An 18,729-nucleotide genomic window follows, 5' to 3' on the forward strand; every position below is an offset into this window, starting at 1 on the left:
TAGAAAACCTCTGATTTTGCATTACCCAATTGATTTCAAATTAATTCTACCCACTGACTAGAGCAAATTAGCAAAGCTGGGCTGAAGGAACTAAATCCCCAGGAGGACTTATACTTCATGGACCTGATGGTCCATGTTCTGAGGACAGGAAATCATAGGTCCTGAGGCCAGAGCTCTGTGGAATTCTCTTGACAGGAATCACACGGTTCGTTCATACAAAATAAGCACTGTACCACTGCACTGAAAATTCTAATTCTAATGTCAGTTGAACTCCTCAGCACTTCAGGTGTGATCTGTGAGTTTAACTGTACATCTGCAGGGCCAGACTGGTTTCTCTGCGCTCCTGTGACCCAGTACTGCTCAGAGTCCACTACTGCAGGTGTTAATTGCTCATTGGAGTCATGTGTCATAGTTTCGCTATTCATGTCAACTCTGTAATGCCACATGACTTGGTGAAAAAATGTGTTGGCTTAATTTGCTTTAAAACCCTGGAGCATTCTTTGCCATCTTAAAGCTTATTTTCTTTCTTTTTTTCTTCTTCTGAGCTGAAATCACTGAAAAGGATTGGGTCAGGTGCTTCTCTCATGCAGTGCAGGAAATCAGCAACATGACTGGGTGGGTGGAGATGAGAATGTGGAAGAATGTTTTACAGTTAGCCCATGCGGTGATTATACACTGCCTACACAGGTAACTTTGTCTTTGAATTGCTAAATGCTGGCTTTCTCCTGAAAAAAAAAAAAAAATTACATTAAAACCTCTTACAAGATACAGTCAGAGTCCTTCAGCTGAAAGTAACAATATTTGTCAGACCGCTGTTCTCCCTAAATAATCTGAGCTTCCTATAATATATTCATTTTACTAAATGAAAGAACCAGCCTGTATCTTAAGTGATTAAAGCCACTGTGGTAGCTTTTTATCCATATGTAGGCACACGTGGCTGAGACTCCAGTAGTCATGTGAGGAACAGAGCTGTCTCTCTGCTCAAACATGCATTTCCAAGAGCAGAGTGGTGACTGTGCAGCGAAGCAGCTTTCGTGGACTTCTTTGCCTGACCCAGGTGATCCTGAAACAAACTGCCCACACAGGTGTAGCGTGATCTGAGTAAACTGGTAGCACCGGTCCAAGTAGCTTTTGGGTTGGTAGTTTGTTTTTGTTTTCTGAAGTATAAAGTGAAATGTAATGGTTCAGTAGGTCCTAATTTTGCTGTGGTGACTTTTGTGAATGTTATGTAAGAGTATAAAAACGTAGGTCTGGAATAGGGGGAAACTGCTTGCTGTGGTTAACAGCCAGATAATGTTAATAGTAGGTAGAGTAATATTTCACTGAAATAATAACAGTTACAATAAATTACATTTGTTTAAATTAGATCTATAAGGACCCACTGATTTGATGTGAAATTGGTTCAGGTCCAAAGTCCACAAAGCAGTGACATGAAAGACCTCTCCTCTCCCCACAACAAGTCTTATTCTATCTACATCTTAGTTACCACAGTTTAAAAAAAAACTTTTTCAAAATATATTTTAATATAATACAAATAATATAATTAATATATCTTAGCGTGAGTTTACATTTATTGAATTATTTTCTAAGCACTGAAGATAAAATTATCTGAAATAGCACTGGTAAAACACTGTCATAAATATACTTATGACATTTATAATGCTTTCTTGGGTATTAGATGACATGATGACCTGGCAGCGTATGAGCCACGCAATTGGCCAGCACAGTCCGTAGCGCTCCATAGCTGTGGCCTCTGGCCAGGCCAGATGACAGTCTCTCATGGGGAGCCTTTGTGACTCCAGAGCCAACCTCTCATCACTTTTTACATTGATAGGTGTTGAAATATCTTTATGAAAAATAAGGAAAGGATGAACTATCATAAGGTTTTAATTTATTTTTGACTGCCCCTTTTCTTCTTAAAGACAACGAAAAAACAAGTTTGCCATTGTGTAAGAAATAAAAGCTTTTTAGAATAAAGGCCTTCATAAAATTAAGTGAATGGATTCAGAATAAATAAAAATGTTTTGCTCTTGAGCTGACTGACTGTACATATTGGTTTTCAGCCTAGCCTTAAATATTGAGACTGTGTCTGAATCTCGAACATTTACAAGAAGGTTATTCCATAGTGTGGGAGCTAGGAAAAGGCTCTGCCCCCTGCAGTAGATTTTCTTATTCTTAGTACTAGTAAAGAGCCTGCACCTTCTGATCTAAGCAGATATGGTGGACACCCTCCACTGTCAGAAGAGTTTGTGGTGCTGGTTCCTCCCTCTGTCTTCCACCAAAAGCCTGCTAGCAGTGCTGTGCACTCCTCTTCTCCCCTCAGCCTCGGAGCCCTTCCTCCTCCCCACTCCTCTTCTCCCCTCAGCCTCGGAGCCCTTCCTCCTCCCCACTCCTCTTCTCCCTCAGCCTCGGAGCCCTTCCTCCTCCCCACTCCTCTTCTCCCTCAGCCTCAGAGCCCTTCCTCCTCCCCACTCCTCTTCTCCCTCAGCCTCAGAGCCCTTCCTCCTCCCCACTCCTCTTCTCCCTCAGCCTCGGAGCCCTTCCTCCTCCCCACTCCTCTTCTCCCTCAGCCTCGGAGCCCTTCCTCCTCCCCACTCCTCTTCTCCCTCAGCCTCGGAGCCCTTCCTCCTCCCCACTCCTCTTCTCCCTCAGCCTCAGAGCCCTTCCTCCTCCCCACTCCTCTTCTCCCTCAGCCTCGGAGCCCTTCCTCCTCCCCACTCCTCTTCTCCCTCAGCCTCGGAGCCCTTCCTCCTCCCCAATCCTCTTCTCCCCTCAGCCTCGGAGCCCTTCCTCCTCCCCAATCCTCTTCTCCCCTCAGCCTCGGAGCCCTTCCTCCTCCCCACTCCTCTTCTCTCTCAGCCTCGGAGCCCTTCCTCCTCCCCACTCCTCTTCTCCCTCAGCCTCAGAGCCCTTCCTCCTCCCCACTCCTCTTCTCCCTCAGCCTCAGAGCCCTTCCTCCTCCCCAATCCTCTTCTCCCTCAGCCTCAGAGCCCTTCCTCCTCCCCACTCCTCTTCTCCCCTCAGCCTCGGAGCCCTTCCTCCTCCCCAATCCTCTTCTCCCTCAGCCTCAGAGCCCTTCCTCCTCCCCAATCCTCTTCTCCCTCAGCCTCGGAGCCCTTCCTCCTCCCCACTCCTCTTCTCCCTCAGCCTCGGAGCCCTTCCTCCTCCCCAATCCTCTTCTCCCCTCAGCCTCGGAGCCCTTCCTCCTCCCCACTCCTCTTCTCTCTCAGCCTCGGAGCCCTTCCTCCTCCCCACTCCTCTTCTCTCTCAGCCTCGGAGCCCTTCCTCCTCCCCACTCCTCTTCTCTCTCAGCCTTGGAGCCCTTCCTCCTCACTGTCCTGTTGCCCAGGAGCTTTTCTCGACTGCTCCTCAACTTGTACATACTCAAAACATTCTTCAACCAGCCAAGACTGGAGATTTTCTTTTTTTTTTTTATCACCATCATTGTCATCATCATCATCATCATCATCATCATCATCATCATCATTCTTCTTACAACAAGTTTTATTTTCGATTTGAAAGGTAAACTTTCTCTCCATTTATGTAATGTATTGCACATTTCTGAGAATGCATTGTTAGAACCTGTAATCAGTAATTTGACTCTTTTGAAAAAAGTATGCATTCCAGCTTTGTATTTATTCAAATAATTGATGCTGTTTATCTGGATTCTTGGAAACTAAGGGGAAAATTTAACATTGTGTTAGTTAGGTATTGATTAGTAAAACTAATCAAATTAAAACTTTAATAACCTTTAGACCTGGATCAATGGAATTACAGGAATTACATTATTTTTATGGAAATAAGAGATGGGTTTATATAAGTACTCACCCACTTTGTTTTTGTTTGTTTGTATGTGTGTGTGTGAGTGTGTGTGTGTGTGTGTGTGTGTGTGTGTGTGTGTGTGTGTGTGTGTTTAAACTCCTTTAGTTAGTTTAATACTGCTTCAGCAATGAGTCCAAAGTTCAAGGCCAAAGAATCTGTTGCAACTCTTGAGTAATGTGCAAAGAGAAGCTTGTGAAATTTCATTAGTTGTATTTTGATTACAAAATGCAATTTTGTTCATTAAGATTATAAAGGCAAATGAAGAAAGTCATGCAGCTTGTCTTGATGTGCAAAACATTTGTACTTATTTTATGTGTTTGCATTCTCAGTGCTTTTAGTTGTGTTAGTGATGGAGGAAATTTCATATTAAAAGTCCTTCCTTAGGACACCTCTATTAAGAGATCTCTTACAGTGGTTCTCTCAGTAGGAACTTCATTTGACACCAATAAAACTAGAAAGGAAATATTTACAGGTTCCTTCTGACTTCCCCTCTGAGGCCTGTCTTCAGTTGCGTAATGCCACACACTGGTGCTTGTTGTCTGCACTCTATCCACAGTGCTGGAAATGAGATCTGTCTCTAATCCCGTTCCCCTGGCAACCATGGCAGGCCATAATCTGCACCTCCCCTTATCACTCTGCAAACATTATTGTTGTGGTTTGAATGGCAGGCCCGAGGACTGCTGAAAGACAAACTTCATTTGTTTTCCTCTATTCTCTCACTTGCTTTCCAATTTGTTGTGTGTGCTAAGGCTAGAAGGTCAGGAGGCTGTTTCCTGAAAGCAGGCACTCTCCGTACTGCGCAAACCAGTCCAAGCTACTGGTCACAGATAACAAGGCACTTGCAGCTCAATCTACTATGCAGCTCCAGCAGCAAGGAACTGCTCATAAGTCAGTTAGAGCATGTGGCCGAAGAGGCTCCGGGAGCGTGCAGCCAGACTTTATGGATTCTGCGTCATTGCTCTGCACTCATGTGCTTGCTGCACGCGACAACAAAAGCCTTCTTAGAAGCTGAACCACACCAGCCAAAGGCTACTCCAATTATGTTTCCAGTGTCAATTTTAATTCTCCCCACTAGGGGGGGTGTTTTGGGGAGCGTTTAAAGGAGTGTGTGTGTGTGTGTGTGTGTGCATGAGTGCTTTTGTGCATGTGAAATTGTGTAAGAATGAGTGACTACACTTCACAGTGAAGAGTTTGACACTTTTAAACTGATTCAAGGGATTTTTATCTCCAGTAGTATCATAAGCTTTTTCCTTCTTGCTAATGTTTCTCTCCTGAGTCACATCGGACCGCATTAAGCACAGCTTGCCGTTCTAGGCACTCTGGTGGAAACTGAAGCCTATTTCGTGCTCACACACCATGTGACTGGGGCAGTTTTCATTCCCATGTAGAGATGAATGCCAAAGCTTGAGCTCATCTCCATCAAAGCATGAGCAAATGTGTGTGATGGTGATGTTCACGTGTTTCTCCAGGGGGAAAAAAAAGCTGCCAGTGAATTGGTTCTGGCTTACTGGGCGCTGCAGAAATGCTCCATCTGGGAGCATACTTCACGTGAGAGGATTAGGGAGCAACTAGGCTGATTTAACTAGAAATTGAACTATACATACCATCTCAAAGAAAGTCATTTTTATAAAAACTTATTCCCTCTCATTACACACATACATGGGATTAGTGGTGTTTCCAAAGGACCTAAAGACCACAGTGCTGGGGTGTGTATGAGAGAAGGAGAGACCAAAACAGAAGGTGGCTTAAGGACCTGAGGGAGTTCTTACTTAATTGGGATAGTTGTGTCCTCCTGGTCTGGGTGTTGACAGCCACCTAGCCAGTGAAGCTAATGATTATGGTAAGCTTTCCAACATCTTAGGCAAGTCTGTTAGTGAGGCAAGCTGGACTCCAATAACAGTAGTTGGACTCCAACAATAGTACTCTATAGAGGACCTGAAACCTGGAGAAAGCTCTGCAATAAACCTAATAGCAACCTATAATTGGGTTTTGGAAATAAGAGTAAAGTTTTTCTGTAGATGTCTTGCATATCCACTAATTACCCACTGTATTAGAAACTATTACAAACCAAACACCTTGATTTTGATTAAGAGACTCTGATACCATGCAAAATTTCTGTTAATCATTCCCAAATCAGGGCTGTAGCCAGCAGCTATTTTCATTTGAAGATCCATATGTTTATTTGTTTGTTTGTTTATTTATTAAGAAAAACATATTTTTAAATAAAACATTCTTCATGGCTTACCTAATAATACTACAGGACAGTATGATGAAATTATATGAAGAATAACAGCAATTAATATGGTGAATGTGACAATGGCAGGGAGGAAGAAGTGTCTTTATTCTCCATCATAGAGCTGGCTAAATGCATCAGAAAGGAAAATAGATAACCACTCCAGGTGTTTAAGAAGTAGCAGAGTAGTGACAGCACTCAGAGTGTCTTCTTTGGCACAGAAACAGACGAGCTATGGGCAGCGATGGACGAGTGTACCTGTGGGCTTTATATAGGCAGAGAAACAAAGAAGGAAAACATGGCCACGGTTATTGATGGTAGTAGCCATCAGAAAATGAAGACACTGTGGTCATAAAAGGTCATCACCAAAAATCAGCTGTAGTCTTTAAACAATGCTCTTTTAGGGTTAAGGGGCCCAAAGTATGCCAAAAATATACCCCACACCACTGCACCACTAGCAGCCAGAGCCAATGATACAAGGTAGGATGGATCCATGCTTTCATATTGTTTACATCAGATTCTGACCCTACTATCCAATTAATCGAGACTCATCAGACCAGGCGACATATTTCCAATTGTTTGGTGAGACCTTGTGAATTGTAGCCTTAGTGGCCTATTCTTAGCTCACAGTGGCAGCTGGTGTGGTCTTTTGCTGATGTAGGCAATCTGCTTCAATGTATTGTGCATTCAGAAATGCTCCACTGCATACATCAGTTGCAAAAATTGGTTATTTGTGTTACTGTTACCTTTTTATTAGCTCGAACCAATCTGGCCATTCTCCTCTAACCTCCGACATCAACAAGGCATTTTCATGCACAGAACTGCCGGTCACTGGATATTTTCTGTGTTTTCTGACCATTCTCTGTAAACCCTAGAGATGCTTGTGCATGAGAATCCCAGTAGATCAGCAGTTTCTGAAATGCTCAGGCCACTTTCAAAGTCACTGATGTCACCTTTCTTCCCCATTTTGGTTCTCATCATTTGTTGGTTGTTTCTGACCACAGGACTACTGTAGCACAGCACAGGACAGGACCTCTATTGCAGGCTAGTTTAGCCACAAAGGACCGTTGGAATGACCAGTGAATTACCCTTTTTCCCAGACTAATCGACTAATCTAACCAATAATCTGTTTGAAGGATAGATTCTGCATTTTACCTCAAGATCATTTTGTCAGCATAATTTGTATGTTACCAGGCTTAAATGGAAATTTAAATTTGCCTCTTTTTGACTTTCCTCGTCAGATTTGATTGCTAAACAAATAAAAATAAAACAAAAAAGAAACAACAAAAAGGCTCACAACAGATGAAAATGCAGAAGCTAGTTTATTGCTAAATGTAGCCTGATGATTTTTCCTTCAACAGCTTCAATTTTCTTTCCCATTTCATTTGGCAACTTGAAGTATGCACAGATTGTTACATTGTGACTGAGGATAGCAAATTGCAGCATTTCACATAAATTTGCAAATTGTGAGATATCCTGTTGAACAGCACTGGTCAAAGTCATATGTACTGTCAATATATAAAATGCACCTAAAACAAAAACCTTAGTGTAGTGTTATTGCCACTTTTTAAACCTGCATGGGGAATATAGGCTATTTTTTTTCATCTAAGTGAGTATTATTTCTATAGACATAAACTCAAGTGAGCAAAATTATACACACTAGTCTTGAAACAAATATCAATAATATGCTACCATAGTACTTATTTTACTACTTTGAACTTAACATAACTAAAATATCTAGCCTGCTAGTTAAATTAAATATTTTGATTTCCAGCATACTATCAAGAGGAGCTGAAAATGAGGTGCAGACTTTGGAGGGTAAAACCCACTCATATTTGGGTTTTCTTTTTCTTGGGGCCCCTTATGCACCCACCATTCAAAGTTCTGTCTGCGCTACATACACTTTTTTTATTGTGCAAAGAAACTGCTGAACAACACTCACTACCATGGCACTTGGCCTTATTCTTACCAGTACAACACTCACTACCATCGTACTAGGCCTTATTCATACCAGTACAACACACATTACCACCTAGCTTTAGAATGCCACCTACCTACTTCACATCAGTTTTAAAATAGTCTTCCACCCAAATATTATCTGCTCAGCGCTGGCCCTGTGCTATGTATAATGCAAGTAAGCCTGCATTCACCCCCCCCCCCCCCCCCCCCCCCCCCCCCCCCCCCCCCCAGGAGGACTACAACTCAACGGAGATGTATCTGGAGAACAAAGGTACCTTGGAGATGGAGATGTCTCAGGCAGGTGCTCAGAGCCATCAGAGCAAGTTGGCCCACAGGAAGTCTGAGGCCATGGCCGGGAACTTTGATGAGCTGCGTCTCCTGGAGGGATTCTCTGAGAGGAGGGAGACACAGAAGCTGTTGCAGGCTGCTGCCATGCCCCCGGGACATCACGTGATCTGCACGGACGCCTGCCCTGATGACAGGTAGTGAGTGGCACCCACTGTACTGCCTACTCTGCGCTTTAGAACAACTCAGAGATGGCTCAGTTTGGCCAGGATTAGCACACCTTGTCTTAGGATGGTTTTGTTCCTTGATGTCATCTTAGAACATGTTAGAGCAATATAGACTCTGTGGGAACTGTATGTTTTTTGTTGGTTTGGGTTTTACACTTTTAAGAAAATTGGAACTTGGTGTTAACCTGGTGTTATTACTCTTAATTGGTGAGATCTTCATATAGGATTGGTGTTCACATGCAGGGTCACATTATCAAGGCAAAATCATGTGTTAAATGCATGTGTGTATAAAGTATTTTAAAGAGGAAAGCACAGTGGAATGTATTTGTGAAGAAATGATCACATGATCATTTTCAGGGTTAAAATATTTGCATTGAAATAAGACATTTATTCTTTGTCTTTAATCTTTAAAAAATGTTAATTTTTAAGCTTCAATTTTGTGGCAGTAATGATGTAAAAATGTGTGTGTGTGTGTGTGTGTGTGTGTGTGCGTGCGTGCGTGCGTGCGTGTCGAGAGAGGACAGATAGAGGGAGAAAGACAGAGAGAAAGAATGAGGTTCGATATTAATATAATCTGATATGAGTGTAATCTGATTGCTGCAGCAGCATCATGGTTGAAACTGGTGTTTATAAATGCGCACATCAGGAAGAATAAATGTGTGATGTAGCTGCCCTATAGTCAAGTGAAGAGGGACACTGTCACATTTTCACTCTTTAACTTATGGGTTGTTTCCATAAGTTAAAATTCCTCATTTTTTAGTTCTTGCTTAGTGTGTTCTGCTCCTTAAGAATCATCTCCAGGTCGATTTTAATACATAGCTAAAAAAGCTAATCTTTCTTCAGAAGAGCTTTTCTTCGTGTCTAATCCCATGATGTTTTATAAAAAAGGCAAGGTACTGTTTTAGGCTTAGTTCTTGATGTCACTGATCAGTTAGCTGGAATGAGTCAAGGTTCAGAAGCGTCAGGTCTCTTCATTGTTTGAGCACATGGATTTCTCACTCCCTTTGTTTCATAAATCTGTATGTAGTGCACAATAAGATGAAGCTGGCCTTCATTTTTAAATCCTGCCATTCTGTCAGCTAACATTTCAAATATCCTCTATGCTGTGTAACTGTATAGAGAGGGATTATGGACTTGAACATTTCCTACATTTAAGATGTCCTATACCTAACCCTAAAATGTCTCCTGGAGACATGACTTGTCTGAAGCACACACACACACACACACACACACACACACACACACACACACACACACACACACACACACACACACACACACACACACACACACACACACACACACACACACACACACACTCTACATACAATAAGTTTGCTACTTCACTGCACCAAGTATCCCAGACAATATTTTGTATAGCAGTTGACATTTGATCTGGACTTACTGTTTTAAATCTTCATTAATTGATATAAATCAGGTTTGAGATACGAAATGGACAAAGCTACTGACAGAACATGACAATTTTACTGGTTTATCTCTGCACAACTGTGCCTTGCACTGTAAACATTGGTGAATGCACAATGTCCTGATATGTGAAAGCTTATATAAGTGACCACCACAGTGTGTAGAAGTTTCAGTGGAAGCTTGCATAACTTTCTTAGAGGGGGCGGTGAGGTGAGCTAGACTGACCAGCCACTGCTGTTTGGTCTGGTTTAAACCTGAGTGGGATTCCAATAGTCATGGTTGGATAGAGCTAACTCTCTCTCTCTGTCTCTCTGTCTCTCTCTCTCTCTCTCTCTCTCTCTCTCTCTCTCTCTCATTCTCTCATTCTCTCTTTCCCTCTCTCTTTTTACCCTTTCTCTCTGTCTCAATGAGATTCGCTTTCCCTCCTTTGACCTCTGTTTACATTTATGGACTCACTCACTCACTCACTCACTCACTCACTCACTCACTCACTCACATAAACACCATCATTCAATGTCCATTGAGACAAGGAGGAGTGCTGGATTGTTATAACAGGGTATTTTCAGGGTCATCAGATTAGTGGAGAAGGTCTAATAAGTAGTCAACACAGTTTGCCCTGTAGTAGGGTTGGTATGTAGTATGGTTGCTATGTCCAGACATTATCTTATCCTGAGTTCTTATTCTGAGAAGAGCTCTATTCAATTTGTTGTTATTGAATTGCTAATGCAGTTTGAAGTGGGTGTCTTAACGTCAGCCTTATGTAAATAAATATGGGTTGATCAGAGCATGGTCAGCCCTTAATGACTGATTCGGTTAAAAGCTGCTCAGAGAGAGAATGCTACGTCTACTCAGTTCTCTTTGTCTTTGTTCTCTTTGCACCAAGAACCATAATGGCTCCTGCTTTTGTCTTGGTTTGTACAAATGTTTAATCAGTGGCCTATTGCAATTAGACATGCCATGTGTTTAAAGGAAGGACAGTGAGTGCCATTAAGGTTTGGTGAAGGAGGGCTGTAGAGCCCTCCAGTTAATTTTAGTCAATTTTATCCATTCAATTACTATTATATAAACTATTTCTTACTTTAATATTAATGTTATACAGCTAATGTTATACAGTTAAAATTAATGTTATACAGTTTTAAACCTCCCCCATCTGTTTTGTTTTATCAACCTATCTCAAGCTAATATATGATGATCCCATTGTTTACAACAAAATTGGTGTAAACAAAACCACTGGAACATAAAACCAATCTGTATCTTGCTTCTGCCATTTGCCATAAATCTGCTACTGTAAATCACAGAGTATACCTTTAGGCTGGCACTGTAACCTCATTAAAATAAAAACTTAGACTTGTGAATATTATATGACGCAAAACAACATGGGGACAGCATTTCAGGAGGGTAGGAGAGTATTCTGTAATTGCTCTGTCCTCATCCTCCTGAAGATCTCTGTAGGTCATAACTCTATACGACCAGTGCATTCTTTAAGTTTGGAAGGGCCTCTGGCAGCACACAGGCTGTTATTACTGTGCCCACAATTAGTCATCACCTACTCAAACTGTTATTTGAGCTCGAAGCAAGCAAGGTCCAAGGAGAGCCAGAGGGCGAGGCAGAAGGTGAGAGGTGTTGGCCCTGACACACTCATTAATGGTCAGTTGCCAAGCCATTTGGCTGGCTTAGCCTGGTGCCTGTGAGACAGATCAAGGTGTTCAGATGAGGGAATGATATGGAGTGTCATGATGGGCCAAAGGCAAAAGGCCCTTTCAGAGTTTTCACTGAAACATGACCATCGATGAGAGGCAATCAAGAAGACAGGTCAGATAAGACAAAAGAGACAGTACTGGTTTAACAAAACTGTTTTACATCTCTTTTACATACAAAACTGGGACACTATTCAAAATCAGAGCAGAACACTGTTGCAGTGAAATATAAATGTCAAAGCTTGCTATAACCTAAAGTTTTCATGTTGTGAAGTGACTATCAGTTTTTTGTTTGGGGCACCTCTTAAGTTTTCAGTTGATTTAATGAACTATAGTGAAGAACAAATGCCAGGAATTGATTTCTAAATTGTGCTTAAATAATTGCTTCTAAAATGATGTAGTAAAGATTCCCCTCTTCACTTGTTCTCAGTCAGAGCTTCAGTGTCGTGAACTTCCTCAGAGGCAAATCCAGCCAAACAGAGAGGTCGCCATTGATCAAGCTGTCACGGGATGATGGGTGAGACTCACTGGATCAAGCTACATTTTACTTCTCTCGACATTGCTTAGTTGCTTACTTTCAGACGAATGTCATTCAATGTCTGTAAAAGATAACAGGTTAAAAACTTAGTCATTGAGTTTAACACTGTACTCCACTGACCAAGGGAAGAAGCCATATAGATGAAACTGGTTTTTAGAAATGACCTAGGCTGAAGGCACTCATGCACATCATTCGTTGTAAAGAATGAGATTTTGTGCTTCTGAGATGTTTCTTGCAAAGTAATCATGGGTGCAACTTTCATTAAAAAGTGTTTCGTTCAATTCAGCAGCCTCTCAAATTCACGTTCCGTTTAAGAATTCAAGTCCTCTAGTGCGCGCTCACTGAAAAGAAATTAGCCCTGGACTGAAAGGGAGAGGTTCATGGAAGGTTTTATGGCTGTAGGTCCAGGTAACTGGCGTCGAACAATACAAGAGGTGTGAGTACTATGGTTTGAAATATATTTGTAGTAGGACTACAACTGTTTGTTACTATTTATAACTATTTATTTTCTAAAAATAATTTATTTGTTTCATTTTACAAAATGGCACTTGTGCCATGTTTATTTCGGCATCGCTTGAAATAGCATAAATATACTGTGATTCTGTTATTAGGAACATAATACATTTCGTTTTATTGACTAGAACAAGCATTTTATTACTAGAAGTATTATTGAATAAGTAAATCAAATATAGCCTCTAGATGAAAGAATTAAAAATATTTTCTGGGTACACTTTTAAAAAGTCAGCATTTTCAGAATTGGCGCAGAAAAGTCACCAGCGTCCGAAATGTAAATTCCGCATATGAAGGGAACATATGTCTACACAACAGAAAGTTTAATGCGAAAAATACTTTTGTATTAAATATCTTTAATCACAAAGATAAAATAAGCATAATAATTTCAGGTGTGGTAAAATGTTTTGTCCAGCTCAAAAAGAATTGGAGAAGCAGTAAGTACAGGATGTTTACAGTGTCCAGGTGTTAAAGGAGAGAGCAAATGCTATGTTACAGTGAGCAGTGCTCTTCTCATGAGACTGTATCTCTCTCACCTGTTTAAGTAGGACAGGAAGAAAGTCTTATTTAAAACAGTTTAGCCAGTAGCAAAGGCTGTAATTGTATGTTTTATCACCTCTTAATGAGAAATAAATGACATAATACATTCACATTTAACCAAATTTTTATATCAAAGCAGGAGACATAATTAAAGATGTGTTTAAGACAAACACTGTTCAGCACATCACTTCTAGCATTTTGATATCTTAAAGAGATTTTGAGCCTCTTGATTTTTCTAATTAAACCAAATTGTTTCAATTTGAGACACTTCAATTTCAGGCATGGTTTATGTGTGCTTTAAAATTCATGCACATTCTCTGAAGGACTAATGGAAATATCCAGTAAAGACACAGTCCCTAATTAGAATGTTTCTTATCTGGTAGCTTGTATGATGTACATGAAATTGTTTTTTTTTTTTTCTTCAGTATAAACAGATTTTTTTTTTAGAATTGTTTTTAATGCATTGGTGGTCTGAATCACTTTTCAGAGCTTATTAGCTTAGTTCACTAATGTGCCCTTTAGACTTTAGAAAACTCTAAAGCCATTGTTTTATTTCAAAACTCATTTTTATGTACAGTTAGTCATAGCCAAGGGATTACACCTGTATTAGAATTATAATCTCTGTGCTAGTCTTAGATAATGTTTGTGTGATTTGACAAGATTAAATAAAAATGTCCAACTCAGTTATTCTGTAACATACACCAATCAATTTTTAAAACCATTTTACGACCCATATAACCATATCCAAAATTCACATGCTAATATGATATCACATCCTACTGATTTGCCTTTGCTCCACAGCAGTGCTGTTTAAAGACAGTCATCTTCTTGCTGGTCAAATGTCATTGAATCAAATAACACATTTCTGCTTGTCTTATTGTCAGATTGCAGGCTTCTGTCAGTGTAATTCTGTCTACAGCTGCCTGGTGGTGTCAAGGCTACACTGGTTATGATCTAGTAGAGTGCTGTGACTTTTTCTCTGTATTCACTGTAATAAGTTCCATTGCTGTTTTTCAAAAAATACTTTAGGAGAATGACTGCCATGAAGCTCTGCTGTATTTTAACATAAATGTTATTTCAAGGGTTTCTAGATGTAGATTGTTTTCGCTGTTTGAGTGGCCGTAAGGTTTGTTCAAAACTAGACTTTTGGGTTAATCCAAGGTTTTTGTGCCTTTATGGCATTAATCCAAGTGGCAGCATAATCAGTATTTGTGAACTGACTGATATGTTACTGTGCCCTGCAGAATGACATATATGACACTGCATGACTCCAGCTTTGGCCCTGGAGAAGAGTCATGGGAGGGGAACTCTGGAGAGCTGGAGAGGCGATGCCGGCTAGGCAGCGAAGTGGCCAGTCTCTCCCGTTCTCTCTCCATTGAGAAAAATGAGCACAACTCCAAATTTTTCTCCAACATTTGGTAGCGTTACCAGTCCTGGCAATCTGGATCACTGTTATGTGTGCATTTGTAAGGTGATACATCTGTATTCTGCAGGAGAGCAGAACATTATTTAACCAAATTTCTACTTGTTTTACAGGTACGTTTTCAGAATCACAAGACTCATAACCATCTTCATCATGGTTGTCCTCTGTTCAGTAAGTCTTAGAACCATCTGGCCAAGACATATAAGATGCTTTTTTGGTATAAATGGCATGATCTGTGCAAGATTCTACTGTTACTGAAACTGTAATTTGTCAGATATTAATATGGCTGTGTTGTGTGGTCAGCTTGTGTTCAGCATGTACCCTGACCGAGAGAGACCCTGGAGGATGCTGGCAGTCTCATCTACTGAGAGTTTCTGTATCCTTTTTGATGCTGTGCTTTCAAAGACTGAACAGAGTGCACCGCAGGGCACTGCTTACCATCTACTGGTTGGATAAGAGTGAATTCTTTAAACTTTATGTGTCTAATATACTGTACATTCTCTGGATGAAAGTTCCAAAATTCATTCCTCAAGCTCTCAGAAGTTGTCAGAGGGATTTGACTCATCTTTCTTGATTGTGGGTGATCTTACCATCTGCTGTTTAAAATTACACAGGCTCTTATGGCAATGGATTTAACTGAAGTGATCATACATGAAAAGTTGCTATGCCTGCCAGGATTGCCAGATGAGTGGTCTAACAATAATGTACTTGTATGCCATTGCTTGTGGAGCAGTTTATTATAATGTGCAATCCTTAAAGGAAGGGGGGGGGGGTGTTGGGCATAGATGGTGCCCACCATGGGGCATGTGCAACTTTTGTGATAATGGTAGCTGGCATTACATTTACTGTAACTGTGGGATGACCCTTGACCAGCTTAACCTCATAGCAATGAACCTGACAAACTTCCGTGACAATGCCTTGTGGAAGCTACAAGTGGGTGGACCCTTTACAACTAGAATGGAAAAAAGTCCTGACCAGGAGTCTATTCTGATCCAGGTGGAGCAAATGTTAGAGATAGGCTTTCGCAGGAGAGAACAGGTGAGATCCAGATGCTTAAATAACATGAGCATTGTGACTCTCATTAAGAAGAGCCTTGAATAGTCCTGTGGCTTCACATATTCAATGGCCCTTGTATTGTAATTCTGAAATGTATTGCAGTTCTTATTTTTTCATTCTGTTATGAAACCCATCCAACAAAATATCAGAAGAAGGTGTAGAGTATTCTGCTGAATGCAATTATTAAGTGTCACATTGTTCAAATCTGTGACTATGATGTATAAGTTATCTGTAGAGCTGTTTCTGCTCTGTCAAGTTTATTTCATGTTGTGGAACAAATGCTTTATCAAGCTATAAGAATCATGCAGCTGAATATTACTGTAAACTAAAACTGACAGTAATCTGTGGCACACACCCTACCAGCACTGATACATTTTTTGACAAAGCGGTTTTCATCGGATTTTATGTATGCAGATTCTCTATAACTGGACCATACCTTTACATTCAAAGAGGAGTGATCAGATTCTTACAACAAGGACTTTTGCCATGCTTCCTGGGTATGCTAACAGAGAGCTGGATACAGTAGCTGCACATTTCATACATGATATTACATGTTTTACAGTGGGGTTTGCTTTCAGCAGTGGGATGTACTTTCACCATGGCAACATTGCCGGTGCTTATATTCCAGGGGAACAGGACACAGATAAAAGCCTTTTGAATAGTTGTTTTGACTAATTCATTCTACTGTTTAGGAAGTGCACCTAGTGCTGTCTTTATGTACAATACCTAGTAATTTAAAATACTATGAATAGCTAGTTCAGAGAATGAGAGTTTGATGACACTAAACTTGCTATGTTGATACATTTTACGGATTCCCTCTATCTGTCCAGTGCTCCAATTCAGGTTAATGTACAGGCCTTCCTTCAGGACACTCAGGTTGTTCCTCTCTCTATGACATACCAGTCGCTTTATGTAACCGTGGAAACACAAGTGCTGATTGCGGGACTCATCCTGGCTGGAGTCTACGTGCTCATCATCTTTGAGGTAAAGTGTGGCATCTGTTACAGTAATTTAAAAAATATTCAGTCCTGAAGGGACTCTCATTCTACAAAATGGATTTGTCCTTGAGATTATGACGAGCACTGTGTTGCCTTGATGTAGCTATTGTATAAAAATGACTAAATAAATAAATAATGACATTTAAAGTTTCACCATCTTGGGCTTGCTTAATGACAGAGCTCTTCTGTGAGTCCTGTTTGGGTGCGCTGTTCTATAGTTCCATATAATGGTCAATTATAAACACACCTGCTGCTTATCTTCTTGTTTAGGACCTTGAATTGAGCAATGGGGGAACAAGACCATGCTGTGTTCAGGTCCTTTAGTAATGAGACCTACTACCTAATGCAGATGGGACAGAATTCTGGGTAATAAAGCCCTTTGTGTGGAGTGTCATATAAGTGGCATCAAACAAGGTTTAAAGGAAAGAGAAAACAAGAGAGGTGTTTGTTTTAAACAAATTGTTTATGGAGAAAATGTCACCCTTTGTAAGTTACTTTGCATAAAAGTGTCTGCCAAACAGAATAAATGAAATGCAAATGTGGTAATGCTATCAAATAGTTGAGCAGGCTGTTAAAAAGGCTGTTGAAAATGCTTAAAATATTTTACAAATTACACAAATTTTTAAAATCATGGTATAATTAATCTAACTACTTAACATATTATGAGGATGCATCAAATCTCAGGACCAAGTATCAGCACCTTCACGAGTGCTGATTGGTGAAGTACTTCTGTTGACCATTTGGTGTCACCTGGCTCTCCTGGAGATGGAGAGTAAGGCGCATTTTTTCTCAGTTGGATGGCTAGAAACTACTCCAAACCCTTAAGAATTATACCTAACATGAAAATACTGTTTCTCTAAAGAAAAATATTACAGCTCAACTAAGATTCCTTCAGAGTGTTAAATTCACACTGCCATTTTTTCTGAGCCGCTATTTAATCCCTCATAAATTGTTTTTATTTATTTATTTACTTATTTGTAATTATTCATAAAAACCTTGTGATACCAAGGTAATATGAAAGAAATATTTTATAACAGAACAACATCCTGATATTACCCGTCATAACACTTTTAACAACTTTATCACCTCTTTACTAGCACTTTCTGGTCTAAAACAGACACAATCCTTTGGGTATTTTTTAACTTCAGCATTGTCTTATTATCTCCAATCCATGTGAACTTCTATAAATGAGTAGAACAAAATATTCACTTATGCATTTTAAGTCTATGAATGCCTAATCACTTGATGTTCTGTCTGATCTACTGTGGGCTAGGTCTCATAAGGTCCCTGTAGTGTGTGCATCCTGTGAGCTAATGTTTCTCTGTCTCTTGTTTCTGGAGGATGTAGAAATAGGGAGATCACTCCATTTTAACTTGCTATGCAACTTTTAGGATTGATATCATTTTCTGCCCTGGGGTCATGCAGTTAGGTCCTGTAAGAGCAAAGAGAGGATTTTAATCAAAAGCACAATGTCCAATGTACAGTGTCCTTATCATTAAGAGTACACTAGGGAGCCTGAAATGCATATTCTCTTATAAGTAATAACAGGACTGATTGGAGATATTTTTAAACTAAATTATTAGGACATTCATTCCTTTAACTCTAATATGAATTTGCTTTCTTCAGGAAGATTATTTGAACCAGTCACTTATTTTCATTCCTTACTGCATTATTAAATATGAGAGAAGCGTTCCTTTCTTAACTGAGTGTAAAGAGATGAGAAAGTTCTAAGGCTCAGCCTGAACCTTGATCCTGTGCCTGCAGTTTAAATGCTGTTGCAGACATGCTACTGCAGAGATGTTCAGGCTCTGTGCACCTAGTGCGCTCTATTCTCCGTCATACAGGTGGACACATAAAAGGTCTTTGGGCCCTTAGGTCATGGTCATTTTCAGTATGCAGCTGACTTTTCTGTATTTACTAGGCCAGTTTTCTAACATGTTAGATGCAATGAAAGACATATAACTAAAATGTGCCCCAATGGATAGGCACAACGAAATCTTTTCCTTTTTTTTTTTT

At 40.3% G+C, this 18,729-nt stretch overlaps 1 protein-coding gene across 1 annotated transcript in view; it reads left to right on the plus strand.

Annotated features, from left to right (window-relative positions):
• The first annotated feature begins 8,266 nt into the window (after window positions 1-8,266).
• oca2 (oculocutaneous albinism II) overlaps window positions 8,267-18,729 on the plus strand; it is a 69,847-nt gene continuing 59,384 nt past the window's right edge. The window contains exons 1-8 of the mRNA XM_027005615.2: window positions 8,267-8,496; window positions 12,079-12,165; window positions 14,481-14,654; window positions 14,773-14,830; window positions 14,963-15,035; window positions 15,546-15,697; window positions 16,130-16,212; window positions 16,546-16,699. Coding sequence (XP_026861416.2) covers window positions 8,267-8,496; window positions 12,079-12,165; window positions 14,481-14,654; window positions 14,773-14,830; window positions 14,963-15,035; window positions 15,546-15,697; window positions 16,130-16,212; window positions 16,546-16,699 — 1,011 coding nt within the window. The remainder of the gene's footprint in view (window positions 8,497-12,078; window positions 12,166-14,480; window positions 14,655-14,772; window positions 14,831-14,962; window positions 15,036-15,545; window positions 15,698-16,129; window positions 16,213-16,545; window positions 16,700-18,729) is intronic.

Source organism: Electrophorus electricus, chromosome 3 (assembly GCF_013358815.1).
Source record: "Electrophorus electricus isolate fEleEle1 chromosome 3, fEleEle1.pri, whole genome shotgun sequence".
Taxonomy (NCBI): Eukaryota; Metazoa; Chordata; class Actinopteri; order Gymnotiformes; family Gymnotidae; genus Electrophorus; species Electrophorus electricus.